The sequence below is a fragment of the Amblyomma americanum genome, unplaced genomic scaffold (assembly GCF_052857255.1).
Source record: "Amblyomma americanum isolate KBUSLIRL-KWMA unplaced genomic scaffold, ASM5285725v1 scaffold_333, whole genome shotgun sequence".
NCBI classification, from domain to species: domain Eukaryota; kingdom Metazoa; phylum Arthropoda; class Arachnida; order Ixodida; family Ixodidae; genus Amblyomma; species Amblyomma americanum.
Window position 1 is genome coordinate 20472 of NW_027526804.1, and position 18132 is coordinate 38603.

At 52.4% G+C, this 18132-nt stretch overlaps 1 protein-coding gene across 1 annotated transcript in view; it reads right to left on the bottom strand.

Annotated features, from left to right (window-relative positions):
* LOC144112508 (uncharacterized) overlaps positions 1–16357 on the bottom strand; it is a gene marked incomplete at its 3' end in the record, with an annotated part of 35780 nt that extends 19423 nt beyond the window's left edge. Inside the window, exon 1 of the mRNA XM_077645328.1 lies at positions 15576–16357. Coding sequence (XP_077501454.1) covers positions 15576–15845 — 270 coding nt within the window. The remainder of the gene's footprint in view (positions 1–15575) is intronic.
* Positions 16358–18132: the final 1775 nt, after the last annotated feature.

The window sequence follows — 18132 nt, forward strand, 5'->3', positions numbered from 1 at the left end:
AAACATCAAAACGTATCTCTGTGCGAGAGCTGCGACGAAAAAACAAGACGCCCGAAATAGCAAACGAAAAAAAAGAAGTCCCGAATCGCGCGTTTCTGGAGTTCGCGCGACCATGAAGGCGGAGCGTCCCTTTCCGCAATTCTTCGTCGCTGATCCCCCGCCGTTCTCTGGGTGTTTGTTTACAATGCGGGGGCGATATAGCGAACCTTCCGATGCCGGCGCGCAAACGTCACACAGCGCCTCAGCTTCGCGGCAGATGTGGCGGGACTTTATTTGGAGCCACGCTTTTCCCAGTTTTTGCTTCGGTTACACGCCCTCCGATAAGATGGCGCTGACACTTCTCATTACCTTTGAAGCCTCGTTGTCATTCCTTTCCTTCTGTTTTCACGTCTTTTATTCTTCGCTCGTTTCCAACCACTCATTCAACATCCGGAATGCAGTTCCCTCCACGCTAATAAAAGAAAGAACGAAGGAAGGAAAGAAAGAGAGAAAAAGAAAGAGGAAAAAGAAAGCATAGAAAGAAAGAAGGAAAGAAATAAATAAAGCATAGAAAGAAACCAAGCAAGCAAGCAAGCGCGGAGGGAGACGCCAGTCGACGGGAGCTTACACGTGTCTCTCAACAGGGCGAGCCGCCTGTTTTTTGCCCCTCCACGAATACGAAAAAGGATTGGCGCGTCGCTGAAAAACCACATGCGAGGAACGGGAAAACAGAGAACGCAGGTGCAAACGGGCAAAGGGAGAGGAGTCTACGCGAGTCGTCCAAGGCTGCTACGTTTTCAATTGGTGTGGAATGGAACATTCAGGCAAGCGCTTTCAGAGCGAGAGAGAGGGAAACGAAAGCGAAGAAGACGGAGTAAATAACCGAGACTCTTATTTCGGGAAAGCACGGCACCCGTGACTAGGCGAGAAGCTCGCGAACGAGAAGATTCGATGGCGCTGCCTTACTCCACGCCGCAGGACAAGAGCGGTGGAAAGTCTTCGGGACCCTGTCACAAAGTTCGCGCCTGCCCGTCCTGCTTTTACTTTTGCGGCACAGGCAGCCAAGGCGCCTCTGGCTTTCAGAGACATGTCGAGGCGCGGCGCCCCGACATGTTTCCGCCTTTCGTTACTGCATTCCGCCTCCATCGAAATCCGACCCCCTCGGCCGGATCGAACCCGCGTCTTTCGCCAGGAGAAACTGTGACTGTAAAATGACCTTGCATGTCACTAGCCGCTGAGGCCAACGCAGTAACGGCAACACAAATTTACACTCCACAACGTCAGCTCGCAGCAAATGTCCCCAATCTGCGGAAGTCGCGCCACCTCGAAGCACGCGAAACCGTCCAAGAGGGTAACAGAGAAAATTCGTCACGCGCTCCACAATCGCGGGCTGAGTATTTTCGGCCCCGTTACGCTGGAGAATGCCCAGCAACTCGCACCGACTTTCCCACTTCCACTACGATTCGTAAGCTCAAAACAGTCTGATGGCGAGGAGCAGAAGGAAGAAGTGCCAGTGGAAGCCTCCCGACTCACTCGTATCAGCGCCATTTCTGAGGGGAAAACAAAACAAAACGAAACAGCTGTTCACGAGACTGGTGCCAGACTCTAACCGAATGCCACATTGCGACAACTACCCCAGAGTGGGACGGGACCAGGGAAGAACCAACAAACAAAACAAGCGGAAGGACACCGACGCCAATAACACGCAACCACTGCCGCCAGACCAAACAACCGCCCACTATAGGAGACAGTCCGCCCAAAGCCCGCAGCTTCCATTCCCGGACTGTAAAAGAGAGCAGAGATAAACCCAACAGGGCGCTGCTTTGACGGGAACTTGTTTCCCGAACCACCACCGCCAGTCCTCGCCCCCCGCGCTTCCGCATCTGTTGGTTCCCGTTTTACTTCCGCCCCCGCGCTTCCGGCCGCCCAGACTATAGTTCTTCCAGCCGATTGGCTAATGCCGAACGGACGTTAACCCCTTCCCGATTCCCCCTCCTTTCCTCCCTCGCACTCTCTCTCTAGGCTCGATTCCTTGCCTTACTTGTACCATTTCGGCGAGAAAAAGATGAGAAGCGAACGAGAAGGCTTCAATTTCACGCAGCACATGCGTCGCGTCTTTTGCATATGTCGTTCCCGCCCTCTCCTTTCTTTCTTCCTGTTCCTTTCTCTCTCTCACTGTTGAAGGAACCCGCCCATATTACAGGGCGCAGTACTCTGTCTCCTGTTCACTCTTCAAAGAGTATGGACATCCAACTTTTGGGTGCGTGTTTTCTTCTTTGAAAGGATGCGCAGGGATTGCCTGATGGTGTTCTCCTACGGCCGGTAAATAATTTATAAGCGAATTTCTTTCTAGTGCTGTTTCGGTTTCAACAGCCGAACGATGACTGTGACGTCAAATTATGGCTATAGGTAAAGTGAGCCATCAAAGAACTGCAATATAATCGCTGCTTCTACATTTCTCATTCCGGCTCTTGAAGAAGACAGGCTTAAACACTGTACTCAATTAAAACGATAAAGCAGCGATTATATCGCCGTTTTTCTGCGCCTAACGTGACGTATAACCATACTTTGACGTCACAGGCATCGCTCGGCTGTTGAAACCGAAACAGCATGACAGAAAAATTCGATTACAAATTGCTTTGCGGTCGTAGGCGAATACCACATGATGATTAGGTGTCTATACACCTTTCAGCACGGGCTCAAGTCAGTGATAACGGCGACGTGACGACGTTTGCATTGATTACGAAGATCGCGAAAAAAAAAAGAAGCAATTGCAAAAGAACCTTTACATATACTGACTCTGGCCTTAGGCATGTGTCATGCCTCTTAACGCAGTCCCCGGCGCTGAGAGGAGGCAGCCGAAAAGTATTTCAGCGTGAGCAGCCTTTCATAGCTAATACAGACTGATTGTATAGCGGAGACTTACGACTGTCGGATACCACCCAAGAACAAAGCTGCTTCCACTCAAAGGACCCCTTTCCAGCTAATGGCGTCGGCCAATTCTCATGAGCCTGCTAGCGTGGCAATGCAGGCAGCGGCGGGACAATGCAGGAAAGGGACTATCCCCTTTCATCTGCCACTCCAAGCATTGTCACGCTAGCAGGACCATGAGAATCGGCCGACGCTATTGGCTGGAAGGAGCTCCTCTCACGAGGAAAACCGGTTTCGTTATTGAGTTGAATTCGGCTATACCGTAGCTGAACACCTGTTTACGGGATGCCGGCTGCGCGCGCGGAGTGGGCCTCGCCTGGTCACTGCCCTACCACTGCGCCGATATCCCGTACACTGGCATACGGCTACGCTAATACGTCTCCGCTCTGCTAAATCTATCAAACAAGAGAGTTTTAGCATAGTGTTACCGCATGCCGCTCGACCGCCCCCGTCGTAACCAGCCGCCAAGAGCGCATGCGCACCCAGCGTTATACGATAACGCTACGCGAAAACTCCCTAACGTCAATGAACGCGTCGGCACCAAAGGCCGACGCTCCAGCGAAGAAAAAACGACCAAAGGCTCTGACCCAGCACGAATTCCCTACCTCCATTTATTACGACCTTCGGGTGGCCTTCAAAGCCCAATCTAATCTATACATGAAAGGGGATAATATCCGCTCTTCTTCCGTTCAGAGTGGGCTGCAATTTAATGTTTTTGTTTGTCTCTTTCGAGGCAAAGGAAACTCAGTGCTCAGACAGAAACAAAAATCCATGCGTCCGCCACATTCAGCACCATTTTTATTCGTTATATTAGTGGCCCCACGAAGAAGGGCACGTCATTTATGGAGCAGGATATCCCGTTTCGAAACGCAAAGGGTAAACTGAAAACAATGCGGCTTTCATGCCCGTGCAGAGGAGACAATAAAATGAAAGGCCTATTTAATATCTTACTCAGATAAAAAGATGGCACGTGGCGCTAGAACATGACACCAACGTCAAACATCGAATCGCCCAGCAGCGCTCTGAAAACGCCGAGCGCAAAACCCCGCGAAGAATATATATTCTCCACATAAGACTGCACCGCGAATCCTATCGACTTGGACGTCAATAGGGCGGACGGCTTTGATCCGCCATTAAGGGCCCATTTTCCGCCTCTCTCGCAGCCCAAACAAGCTCTTTAGAATATGCACGGACGCATTCATTATAGTTTTTTTTTTTGCTTGCTCCAACTACACCACCGCGTATAATGAGAGTTGTTCTGCACCGAAGGAAACGTCAAAGCGTCAGGGTTGTTCTTAGGTTTTTGATGGACCTCTCCGATGCATCAGCGTATTAGTGGACGAAAAAAGAAATGGGCAGCAAAAATAGACAAAGATAAACCAGTCTGAATGAATCCAAGCAAGCCAGAATTTCATGCCAGCAAGGCAGCTGTACACTAAGAAATTTAAAGCCTCGCAGAGGCGGTCGCCGACATAGGTGCATACCGTACATAAAGGCTGTTTCAGGAAACACAGAAACACCCTCTATTTCTCGACCTAAGGCAGCGCGCCCAACAGGATGAAGAGGGAAGTGAACAGGATGAACAGGGGATCAGCAGGGACTGGAGTATGGGCGGATTGAAGCAGGGCAGAGGGAAAGGAAACCCCGGGAAAGCTTGAGTCGGCGGACGCCGCATTTGCCTCCCGAACGAAAACTTTTTTACAGAAACCGCAGCACAGCGGGCGAGTTGGCATTTAATCCTGAAAGACCGAAACAGCGCCAGTAGAACGAAGGACCAGGGAAAGGAAAGACACGTGCACCCTTCCAATTTTTTAAAAACCTGAACGCGCAAGCGTCGACTCTCCGGCGCTGCTGTGCCGGGAGAAGGAGGAGAGGAGAAAGCCCGCGAGGGCAAATCTAGGCTGTTCTCATGAGCGAGAAGCAACCCCTGTGCACCATCGGCTTTTATGCACCCGAGGCCCAAGAAGCTGCGAGCAATTGTTTTCATCCGTTGCATATGGCATCGGTGCTTCTGAAAAGAGCGTGCATTTGGGAACTGCCTAACATGCCCAATAAACTCAGTTGCAATCGTCACTTATGAAAAGCTGATTGAAGAGGACCCTCGATTTTGCCGTGTTAACTTAGTGAAAGCAGACGCTCCTGACACGCTACCCGCAAATACAACCGGGGCCTGCACAGTCGTGCTTGGAACGCTACGCGTTTGCACCAGTCCAATGCCGCAAACGCGTACGCAAACGCAGAACGGCCAAGCAGATGACGCTAGCTACAGAGGCATGAACAGCGCGCATGCTCGTTCCCTCTCCAGATTTCCGCTGCACAGGGCACTCGACGCTCGCGCGTTCATGTTAAAAAACTTGAAGGGTGTACAAACGTGCAAAACGTGTCTTTCCTTCCCCTGGTCCCTGGTTTTAGTTGCGCTGGTCCGTCCCTTCAAGAATTTTTATTCCACCAGAAAACCGCTCTGGCGCAATCTATTTCGGCGAGCATGCAAAGCTTGAGACCCGCATGTATCTGCAACGCGAGCACAATCAGGAAAAAACTGCAAATTGGAGAGAGCGCTGAACAAGAAATGTACTCAACTAACACGATCTGTCGGGCTAGATCGTGTTATGTAAGTACATTTCTTTTTCAGCGCTTTCTACTATCGGCATCTATTTCCTGACTGTGCTCGCGTTGCAGATACATGCGGATCGCAACCAACTAGCACGGCAGATCGTGTTATTAAAGCTTTGGAAATGATTTGGCGGAAATAGTACCCCCCCCCTCCCCTTTTTTTTTTCAAACCACGTCCTCCAACTGTTGGTAACAAAACCACACCTCGATTCAAAATTCTTTCATCCGGTTTCAGTTTATACCTCACACGTGTCCTCCACAAATTTCGCCTAGAATATTCGGACCCACAGCCAAGGACTTTTACTCCTTTTTCCGCAATTGCGAGAGCACAAACCAAGTTAGAACATCAGGTCACTTGCCAGTCCTCGTGCCGTGTCCTCCTCTCCTCCAGACAAGAAGGACGGTCAGTCTAAGAGAGCGAGAGAGAGAGGAGAGGGAGGCCTCCACCCTCGGGCACTCGTCGGAAGCCCATTAATCCCGTCATGATTCACCCTTATCCCGGCGTTGACGCGCGCCCTCCGACGTCACATCCCGCACACCAATAGGACCGCCGCAGCGCCGAAGAAGCGACAGGGGACGCGCGTCAGCGTCGCCCCCGTCTTTACGACGCCCGCGGCCTCGGGCCACGCCAAACATCGTTTTTCATCGTACCTGTTTCCCGGGGCAGCAGGCCGCGGCCGATAGGCGGCGCAGATAAACACACGCACGCACGCGGGCACCACTACTTCGGGAGGCAAATAAAGAAAAACAGCGCAAAAAAGAAGGCAGAGAAAGACGAAAACGCAGCCTTCAGGAGGATGGCCGCAGCGACGTCCCTCAGTGTGCCGAATATGCCAGGTGTTGGAGCGAAGGTGGACCAAAAATTTTTATAAACAGGCTTTTTCAGGTACGAAGGCAGCTTTTGCGGCACAAGACATCAGAAAACATGTGTATAATGATAACTAGTTAGCCGCTTAACTAACTTCTGATTATTTTTTAACTATAAGAGTTAGGCTACAGGTTGCAATTAGACGTGTGGCCAGTCGTTAGTAAAAGCCATATCAGCTTTAAGAATTGCGAAAACGCGATTACCCTCGCCGCTGTGGCTCGACAAAGTTTGGCGGCATCGTGCGAATAATACATACACATTCGAAATGCTACAGCGATGCGACTCAGGATGAAAACTTCCAAAATCTTCATTCGCCTTTCTTAACACGACGCATAGGAAGCATTAGCTATACACCACTAACTACTCTTTCCCCATCTCCGTGAAAGCACCGAAACAAATGCGCTAATGTACCACGTGAGCATCATGTCGCGAACACCCGTAACTCAGCTCACCACGACACGGCAGCGTGAGTGGTGTGTTCACCGTGTTCTTGCTTCGCCGACTCGCTCACGACCGCATCTACCTAGTTCACTCGCAGTGACAGGGGCCCATTCCCCTTATTATCAGAGGGTGATTAAAATAAGAGCGTGAATGGGAGTGAGATGAGTACGTTCATGCCTACCGAGCTACGTATCTGGATAGTTAGCATACTCATCGGCCAGCGCATGAACACGGTGCTGCGTTCGGCTGCGGCGCAGCACAAAGATTTCTCAGTAGAAACAACCTGACAGTTATATCTACGGATCTTTCAGCTGCCGCCGATAACTACAGAGTTCACGCTGCATGCTATGCAGAGAGAAAAACGTAACATGAAAAAATATACTCTCTCGAGGTCGAAAGTAGACTTAAGCATGAAAAATGATTTGCAGCACCGGCGTAGCACAAGGGACTGAACCTTGTTGCAAGGCAAGGTCTCGTCTCGGCCGAGCACAACCATCCGTCCCCAGCGTCGATCAGACGGGAGAGTTGGCAGAGTGCAATGTCTGGCGCGGAGCCATGGCGCCGGCGCGGCAAGTTTCGAGCTAATATTAACGAATAGATGTGGCCCTATACACTTCGTCAATAGTTAGAACACGAAACTTCGATGCCGACACCACATGTGTCTACACGCGGGTAGCAATGAATCCCCCTCAATTAATCAGTCCAGTTTCAATTGTTACCATTAAAAAAAAAAGCAAGCGCAAGCAATAAAAAAAATCATAGCGAGTGATGCGCGTATCATTTCTTCTTATTACTGTAGCTGAGCTGGGAACCTGAACACCTGTTATGTTTGACTTAACCATTTTGGTTTCCGTTCTGGTCACCACAGTGTGCCCTAACTGCGACGCCACCCTGTGGTGTGGCTACTGCAACAAATAATGTCAGTAGCAGCAGCAAAAACTGGCAATGCAAAAAAAGCAAAAAGAAAAATTCCCTTTAGATCACACAGCTGCCCCGAGTAGAAAGCCGAGGAGACAGTAGATTGAAGACCACAATGCTTCAATCGCTACTGGTGACAGTATGAGGGGGGGAGGCCTTCAACCTCCCTATTTTTTTCCCCACCGAAGCGCTCGCAATCAAGAGCCGAGTTACAGGGATCAAGTGGGGAGAGAACGGTCTCGAGTAGGGAGAAAAGACGACAGCCAAGACAGACGGAGAAACGACGCAGAAGAAAAAACAATGGGAGAAGAGACGCTGACAAGAAGATTGAAACTTCCGCTTCCCCACCGACCTTTTTTTCTCCACGCGATGTTTCCCCCAGCAAAAAAACAGAGCAAACCAAAAGAAAAGAGCAAACACTCAACCAAACCAAACAGGGCCACAAAATGCAACACTGAAGAAGCGGCCACACGAGAAATGCAGGCCGGCGAAGAGAAAGCAGACGAGGAACTCCGAACACTATTCCCCAGGATTTTGCTTTGTTCCCGGCTTTTCCGTTTTCCCTTCCTTAAATGAAGCCATCATTTCCTTCGCTTGAGCGGCAGCGCTGGATAATGCGAATGAGAAAAAGAAAAGGTAGCCGCGCGCTACACTCAACCGCCCAGACGAGCGCCGAGAAAAGAAAAAAAAAACAGGAAACGAGGGAAGAGAAAGCGGAGGACACGATTGATTCCTCAGCCCCTGTCGTCCCCCTCTTTTCCGCAATCCCTCCCCCGGTCGCTTCTCGCGGCCCCTTTCCTCTTCGGCGCGGCTTGGGGAGGAAGCAGGACCGCGGGTTCGGCTCTGCACAGATCCTGACGTGATTGGTAGCGCTGTCGCGAGGCAATCGTGGGGAAGACAAAGTCCCGAGTGGCGGCGAGCCAAAGGCGAACGCCTCCGGCTTCCGTCTTTTTTTTTTTTTTCCCCACGAAGCCCGAAACTCAGGGATAAGGCCGCGCGCGCGGTCTGGCAGCAGCCGGTAGTTTCCGCTTCCTGCTGGTGCCTCCCTTTGGCACATGCAACCTAGAGATATCCCCTTATAACCAATTCAACACTGCGAATCCTGGAAAAATAACTTCGTTTCCAATTCTCCTCCCAGCCGTACAAGCCACAGCTCGCAGGAGCATATCACAACGCAATAGCCATGCTCTATCCTTTACCGATGCGGATGAAATGTGTGCAGTTAGAAGCCAGTGAATGAAAACTAGCAGCCGTTCTTGTTGCCGACACCGCGGCCTATAATTGACCGATCAAAATTCTGTACGCCTAAGGTTAACGTCCCTGCAAAGATTTCGCCCTAGCTCGCCGCCACTCTAAGGACACGCGCTACGCGGGAAAGGGCTCCGATTACAGAGAATCAGCTTAGCAAAAATTAAAAAAAAACTCATTTCAGAAAGCGAACACTAAGGCTGCCAAAACGAGAGAGAACAGCCGTGTGCACACATGAAGCGCCGCGTGGTTTTACACTCCAAACAGAAAGGAGTAAAGAGGGTGTAAGCTGCCCTCTCAACACACTCCCTTTAGAGTGTAGGAGCATCGCAGAACACACAGAACATGGTGCACCGAAAACGATAATTTGCTCAGGTGAAGCTTGCGCTTCCACAAAGCGCCACGTTAAGGAAACCGTGAATGAGCAGTGGATTTTACAGGTATCTGATAAACAGCTTACGATCGATGAGTAATTTCATTTGTAATCCGAGCTCGCCAAAAAATAAATAAATAAATGACATCGTACTCCAAGCGCTGTCACACAGTTCTAAAGTGCGGCATCTTTGCACCTTGAAAAGAAAAAAAAAACGTCCAGCAACTCAATCTACAGGACATGCGATATAGCTAATAACACGCCAACCTACAACCAATTACCCAAAGAGGCCTCCGCTACTCGTGCGCGTATGCATGTGCGCTTGAAATACGATACAAATTACAAAATCAACGCGAAAAACGAGAAACCTCAGAGTGCACTTCTCTCCTGCGCGCCGCACTTAACCACGAAAGTCCATTCCGGCGGTTCCATCGGCGGGCAATTTGCGCCTCCCGGGGACAGCTTCGGAGGAAGCCATGCGCAGCCCGCCAACAGCCGAGCCCGGTCGAAGCCACGGCCCAGACCCGAGTTCTTCAACGCCTGCTTTCGATCCACCGACTGCGGCGCCTGCCCCCGCCATGAATGGGGAAAAATAACCGGCCCAAATAAAAGGAAAAATAGGGAAAAATGGAGAGGAAACACAGCGGTGAGAAAGAAATCAACCGAGAGAGGGGGCGGCGCAAAAGTGTGGTGCTAGAAGCGGGCGACGCGCCCAGATCGACCCTATAGATCTTGCCGAAGAAAAGAGGCCAGCTCGCGTGTCCCGACGGAAATGGACCGGTCGCGTCCGGCTGAATGCGGAGCCCCTCTTTTTCAACGTCACCACGGTGGCGGCGGCCGCCAAGGGATCCTTCTCGGCGCACCACCAGTGTTCCGTCGCCACCACTGCGCAACCACCGCTCGCGGGGAGAGGGACGCGAGACCATTTGACACCGGCCAGCGGGGGAGGAGGCGGCGCTGTTGACTGCCGGCTGAAAAACCTCACGAAGCTAGAGCTCTGAATAGCTGCGCGCAAGGACTTCGCCTCGGTGAGAAGTTCAAATCCTGGGGCATGTCCCCGCTCCGATTGGTCATTTGCACTGTGCAGTAGTCCTCGATAAGCGTCGAGCCACGTACGCCAACTTCATGGAAAATACCTCTTCCATGGGATCTCCAATTTACGCAGTCATCTGCCACCTGCTTTGGAAGTAGTTCCCTACATCTTACACCCCCAACGCTTGGCGCAGGAGCCTTTCGTTTCGATCAGATGGCTGGGAACGCCAGCTGGCCGTCGACGTGAAATGACCGGAGATAATTAATTTGGGCTCACATACAAAACGATTGCCTCCTCCTCCACTGCAACGAATCTCAAGACGATACGGCGCACTTTGCTCACGGCCAAACCAAACATGCGCAGAGACAATGAACTTCGCTGGCTTTGCAGAAGCTTGTCGAACGTGCAGGCGCACCGTAGTTCGCAGAAGACCCCCCCCCCCCCCTTTCCCGCCATCCTTCGCAGTACTCGGAAAATGGGAAAGGCAGTCACGAGGGCACACGCAGTGGGGAATCGGGGAAGACGAAATGGGTCCGAGGGAAACGGTGGCTATAGAGAGAGAGGGGGATAGACTACTCGCACGTGCGAAAGTCGCCACCACACACGCGCGACATGCAAACTCGATTAAAAGCGTCTCGCGGGGACCTCAAAGAGCCGGGGTGAGAGGGGAAGGGCGGTCCGGGTGAAGGAAAACAGGGAAGTGGTTTTAAGGCACTTTAAGAGAAGGAGGACGACGACTGGGGGACGATGGCAAAAAAAAAAGAAAAAAAGAAAAGTAACGAAAGGAGCCCTACTAGAGGCAAAGCGGAAACGGTAGCGCAGCACACTGAACCGAGCCCCCTTTCCCTCTCACTACGAGTGCTCGGCGTGAAATTTAATGCGCGCCCATGCAAACGCGCCCGGCGCCCACAGGCAGCGAAGAGGGGAAAGGAATCGGACCCCAGGGATGAGGGGAAGAAGCGCCGTTTCCGGGACAAGCGTAATGCTCCGGCCCCATCCTCTCGCCATATCCTACCAGCATTTCCGCGCTTTGCTTCCGAGGGGAGGATGCTCGGAGTTTTTTCTGGGCTCCCCGCGGCAAGCGCGCACGCGCGGGAGCGGATGTCCGCGCGGTCATCGTGTCGGAGAAGAGGGCAAACCGAAATGTGCCGGCGGAAAGACTGCGGCCAGTTGGCGCACCAAGACGGAACCGCTGGCGCAAATGGCAACACATCGGCACCAGAGAGAGTGGAAAGGTGAACGACCTGCTGTGTGCGCGTCTTGGCGAATGCACAGGCTAGCTGCACAATCTGTCGTGGCGGCCGGAGGGGCCACGAAAATGCTAGGGACCTGCAGGTGCGACAGCACTCCTTAAAAAAAATTATTTACACAGTCTATAGACTGTCCATACACTTTGCCTGTAAAGTGTGAAGCCTTTCTATAGACACATTCCATGGAGTATAGTCTAGAGGCAATACAAACCTTATAGAAAGTCTGCAGACAATTCGTAATTTACGGCAATACACTGTTAGTAGACTTTTGTCTACACACTATGAATTGACAAAAGGAATAATCGATCGGAAGGCAATAGAGTCCATAAAAAGCCTAGAGACCACTTTCATAAAGGAAGGACGCACAAAAAAGCGAATTAAGGACATTGGGCCGAGAAGCAAGATCCAACAAATGGAGCCGGAAAGGGTTTGGAGCAACTTTCGGGTCTTGGACTTTCCCTGAACTTCCCCTTGAGATCTAACCCACACAGCTCTCTCCACATCCACTTTGGTCAGTCACGTGTTCTCTTCCCTTTCCTGCCCACCTTTTAACACTCTTTTCCCGCCACATTTTCTCACCTCTCTTCATCACGCGACCAAACTGACGTAGAACTGACTCCTTTCGCTTCGCTCTTGTGTTTGCCACTTGAACGACGCCTCTTACGCGGTCATTCTGCGTCCGGTCCTTCCCAAGCCGGCAAAAGCCAAGCAGGTCGGTCCGCAACCACACTGGAGCTGTTTTCCAACCACCCAGTAATGCAGCCAGCGCCACACACCGGAGCATTTCACGGTTCAGTGACAACGAAGGGAAGAAAACATGGATATAAGGGAAACAAACCCGTCCTCTCTACTCGGGGACTCCCACGAGCGCGCCGTCGCCAAACTCGCGGCCCGAAACTAAGCCGGGCTACAAGTCCCAGAGAACATGGCACGCCCTGTACACTTCGCTTCACACGGCCGCAGCGCGACCTGCCTTCCGCAAAATGTAAGCCTCCCCGAGCACAGCGGGCAGAGCTTAGATAGGGGGAAAAATGCAATGGTACAACAACGAAAGGCGAAACAAGCACGCTCGGGCGAACCCAAAGCCTCGCCGACGGCGAGCGGTGGTGTTTCGGCCTCGGCGAGCGCACACAAAGGACAGGACAGGCGGAAACAAAGGGTTCCTGCACGCGCCGGCGCTTCACCGAGAGCTCCTCCACCCTCCCTCCCTTCTTACCCCGCACGGCGTCGGGACAGGACACTTGACAAACGACCGGGCCGCGGCCAGGTAGTGTATAACGTTGCCGGCTCTTCTGCCATACCCCCCCCCCCCCCCCTTTCTCTTACTGCCATCCCACTCCGAAAAGTTGGCGACAGCGCACAGTGTCAGCGACGCTTCACTACTCCGCCTACCGTACACTCGAGTAGTACACGCAACTGTACAAAACAATGCGCGGCAAACAGGTACAGACGCGGGAGACAGGGAAATAGGGGACGCGAGGGTGGATTGATGAGAAGCGAGGCATCCTCGGTTTCTTTCTTCGCTAAGGCATCGGCGAATTCGCGAAACAACACGCGGACTGTCGGCGCGGCAACGAGCGGCGCTTTCCGAAAGTTGGGACACGAGACCACACTCAGCAGTGCTGGGAGGGGGAGTGACTTTGCGAGCTGCTATTCGGACTCTTTACACAGTGTCGCACAAGGTTTGCGCGCACGAAGAAGGCGGCTGCGGTAGCGATGGAGGCGCAGTTTTTCACGAAGTCCGCCGGAAGGAGTGACACGTTAGGCGCCACAATACTCCGAACATGCAGGAGAATTAATGCTGGCACGGCCAGGTAATGCCTCAAAGTGGGAAGCGCCGCAGAGACAATTTTTCTTCAAGCCCGCAATGGGACTTTAGCCGCGTTTGCAGCGCCGTAAATGAGGGCCACTAATAGCAAGCTTAGGCTCTCTGCCCCGGTGCAGGCAGCGTAGCCTATGAAGGGTTTGCAAGAAGTTGGTAGTGGTTGCCAAGATACACAAAGCCTGTCGCGCCCACGGGCGCAAGGGCGTCTGCATTCCATTCTTCTGGCCAAGTTTTGGAAAGTTGGCGTCACATGCGGAACCATTCCTTGCCGGCCGTAAACGACGAGACAGTACATATAGAGAGAGAGAGAGAGCCAAATTGCAAGCGCCGACAGTGCTTTGCACAATACGATGCACTCGTCTTACGAACTAAAGTAATTGCGAATTAAACAAGCGCAGAGACTCCTTCACAACCGTTTGGCCCAGATTCAAATGACGTCAGTTTCAGCGCGTAAAAATAATCAGCAACCTGAATGTCGCCCAGAGTTTACAAGAGACGAAAGATTCATCTATGAGTACAAATCCTCGGCGCTGCGATAGCAAACCAAGCCATCCTCCGAGAGGGAGCGCCCGCTTCGATGGGGACGCTGGCTCACAGGAAAATCCTGTACTAACACTACATAATGGCACGTTTCCCGCCAGGGGTCCTTGATCGCGTGCTTGTGTGGTAAGCTCGTCAATGCGTCGCCAAACTAGCTCTAACCGCGATCGCTCGAAGGGACACGTAAAGCACGCCCCAAGCCGCAAAACAATTCAGTCGCCCCGACAGCACCTATAGCGGAGCCAATCAGAGAGTACAACGGTCCCCAGCCCCGTCAACAACCGACCGACGGACTCCTGCGTGTCCATTTGTCAGGACACAAGGGGAGACGAGGCAGCGACGCTCCTTAATGAACCGGATCACAGAGCCGTTGTTTCCCCCGAACCCGCCCCTCTCCTACGGCGGCGATAATAGCCTCCGCGAGCGCAGTCCAGGCCTCGCCTCGCCATTCGTCTTCGTCACTAAGTGGCCGCGAGGACAATCACGGGCTGCCGCTGCAGCCAGTCGAGGACCGGCCCGTGCGCGACCTGCCCACTCGGGAGAAGACGGGGCGGAGAACACCTTCGCGCCGTTTGGCACTCTTTATTTCCCGTTCTCACAGAATGAAGGCTAGCCCCCACGCACAGGCTGCCAGAATGGATAAGAATAGAGCCAAACCGCCCCCGTGACACAACTACCAACTACAATGCCCCGGAGGCAGGCGGGCATCATAAGTGCCAAGAGTTTTGTGACGGATGCGCGAGCTGTTTATATCGAGTCGCCGGAGGAACTCACCCGACCGCGTCGGCGGCAACAAGGCGAGAGCGTTCTTTGCAGACGTCCCGAGTTCCTCGCTGGGAACCGGAAGACTTGAGAGCGCCGTGAGGGCTGCCAGAAACGGGCGTTATGGTCTGCAATTAGGTCTCCTCACATCCGATGCTGCCATCATGCGCTTTTTTTTAAGGCTTCAATTTTTTGTCACTTCATTGGAGAGCACTCTCAGCGAACACGCGCATACTGCCTGCGACCCGACCATATCATCCCAGGAAAGCCTAAACTTGAACAAGACCTCGCAGAAGTGTCCGACACATTCGCTTAGCAAAGATCATCTTCCCCACTCATAACCACTTCAGTTTCTCAACGACTCATTAAGGCACACCTATTCAGCTCAAAAAGTAATCAGTGCTTATGGAACAGAGCTACACCTCAAGTTTCGAGCTGTGAGCAAATTGCGTGGCTCTGGACAAACCTGCATGGATTCATCACCGTATACACACGTGCAGGTGTGAGCAGGCTAGAGTTCTTGCACCCGACCGGGCCTGCGAACACTGTATTCGAATGGCAAAATGGCGCGACCACTGAGCAAGTGAATGGAGAAACCCAAGCATGCATAATTACAGTATAGAATAGCATTCCTGCTACAGCGATAGAAAATAATTCCGATTCCAGTGCTAGACACCAGCTTTAGTGCCAACTCCATTTACAGCTTCGCCCATGAAACTCGTCAGGCGAAGTACCAATACTAAACACACATTGACCATAGGTTCACGGGGCGGCAGTGAGGAGTCACTCATTACCAGCAGCGCGAGCCAGGGCAGGGGCGCGCCGGTCAGGGCCGCGGTGCGCGCTCTGGCCCCCTTGAGCAGGCTGCGTGCCACCAGTCCCTGCAGCAGCTGCCTGCCCAGCGTCTCCCTGGCCAGCTGGGCTGCCTTGGCGCGAAGGCGCTTGCCCAGGCGCCGGCGGCTGCTCGCCGTCGCACCTGCTACGCCACCGTTGGCCACGCCCCCCGTCGCCGTGGCGCCGCCGTCAGCAGCGCCGTTGTTGCCTCCCGTTCCGGCGCGCGTCATGGGAGCCAGCGCGGCGCGGCTGAGCCAGGCCAAGCTGTGTAGCAGCACCTGGCGCCGCTGGGTCTCGAGCAGTTGGCGCAGCAGCCGCTGCTGCTGGTCGCCAGGGGACTGGTGTTGCTGGTGGCTCCGGTCGGCCCGGCGCAGGCTCGACTGCAGGCGGCAGCGCGGCCGGCCTCGAGAGAGGCCGTTGCTGCGCACGCGCACACAACCCAGGACGCGACATGGAGCACGTCCGAGAGTTTTGTTGTTGGAATTAACCCCCCGACCCTAAGCGAGCACAGAGCACCACGCCGCGTAATTTGGGACCACTGGGGTCATCAAGCTAAGCTACCAGTGTTCAATTTCGCTAGTACGCCCTTATGGTCAGGATAGGGCCTGTCACTTTCCTATGGCCTGGGGCGCAAGCGGTATTTAACCATGTTCTACTATCACTGCATATGCTGAATAATCGCGAAGGCGCAGCTACGGTCCAACCAGTGTTGGGTAGTTGTTTTCAAGAATTAAAAATATTGAATAAACTCGAAGATGGAGTCAAAATTTGGTCTGCATTTTTGAAAGCTTTCGAGCTGTATCTTCGAATGTTTGACCATCGCTCTATTTCGGCGCAAACTGCATAAGGAGGCGCCGCCAGATGCTCGTAAGAAAAGCATTTTCATTTTTCTTGCGGCTACTACGTAGGTACCAAAGATGAACGCTGAGAATGTCTTATCTATGCTTTTGAAACCAGGATGACCACGGTAGGGCGCTGTCCAAGGTCATAAAAGGTTAGACACAAAAAAAAGCAAGCCTCTATGAGGAACGATCCCAGGGGAGAGGGCGGGTGCTCTGTGCGACGCATTCAGGCCCCGAACCCAACGCGTCTGGGGCATCGCTTCGTGAGAAGATCGCGCAGTGGCTGGTGCAGACTCAGTCGTGGATACTGCCCAAGTCTAATCAGGCTAAATCAGTACAAGATAATCAGGCGCGGTGGTTTTCTTTCGTGGTCCAGCAACAGCGAAGCATCAGGGGAGCGTGCGGCGGATATGTATACCCCGTGAATGAACCTGTATACGTATCTGAAAGCGGTAGTACTGCGAATTAGAGGGCCACACCTCATATCAGATTAACAGAATAGGAATGGCATATCACGACGCAGACGCCATATCACGACGCGGACGGCACATGATGACGCGGACGGCACCTCATGATGCGGACGGTATATCATGAGGCGGATGGCATATCATGAAGCACGAAAATTTTCAGCGCAAACTGTACCAGGGAGTTCGCAACAGTTATTTCGTACGCTTCCCTTCGTAAGAGTGACATTGGTTCGAGACGTCTTAGAGAAGAGATGTTCCAGCAACAGCGAGGGCGTTGGCGCCGGTACTAACGAGGACTACAAGCTGTTCGGAGTACTAGAGACACTTTTCGCAGGAGCATCAGGGAACATTTTGGGAGTCATACTCCTTTCTCTCTCAGTCCAGGTGACAGAATTTGTGACAAAGAGGCCAAAAAGGGACGAAATAGAGATGAGAACAACGACTTCACTTGGACACGCAACATATCAAGGGTGTCGCACTCAATGGAAATGTCTATTGCACCCACTTCGTGTCCCGCGAGACTGGGTGACGAAACCTACGGGATAAAGAGATATCCGATGAAAGGGTAAAACAAAAGTACGAAAAAACGGTCGGTGCTTGGAGTATGTCTCCGTCATACACACATTAAAAAAAGACAGCCGATTCCTCTGCGATATTTCGCCAGTCAAACGAACCTGCAGCTAACCTTCCGGCAGACTCGTGTCATCCGATGTACGCTCGAAAATCAACGGCACATGAAGCACCTAGGAAATAAAACTAACAACCAATGCCGGAAATAACGATGGGCGTCAGCTATGAGTGACAGTAGAGATTAACGAGTGCTAACGAGTTCGGCTTACAGTAGAAAGAAACCGAAGCTTCAAAACACCGGATGAAACGCGTGCATTGAGTCGTACGCAGAACACGAGCAACATTCCTCTCAAACTCCTTTCATCGAATGCGCCTTCTATGGAACTACTTCACCTGCTGTGACAATAACGGTCACTCGCGACACCTGCTCTATTAAACCAAAACTTGATTTCATGCAGAACTATTCGCTATTGAGCCACACTATCCCCTAAGGGGAGCTAGAAAGAAGCGCTTCAAACATCGCGGTGGTTTTATCGGTGCAGGTAACTAAAGCAGGGGGGTAAATAACAAGAAAGAACAACACAGGAACCTGAACAGCGCCTGGCATAAAAACAACGCACAAGATAGGCCATTGGAGG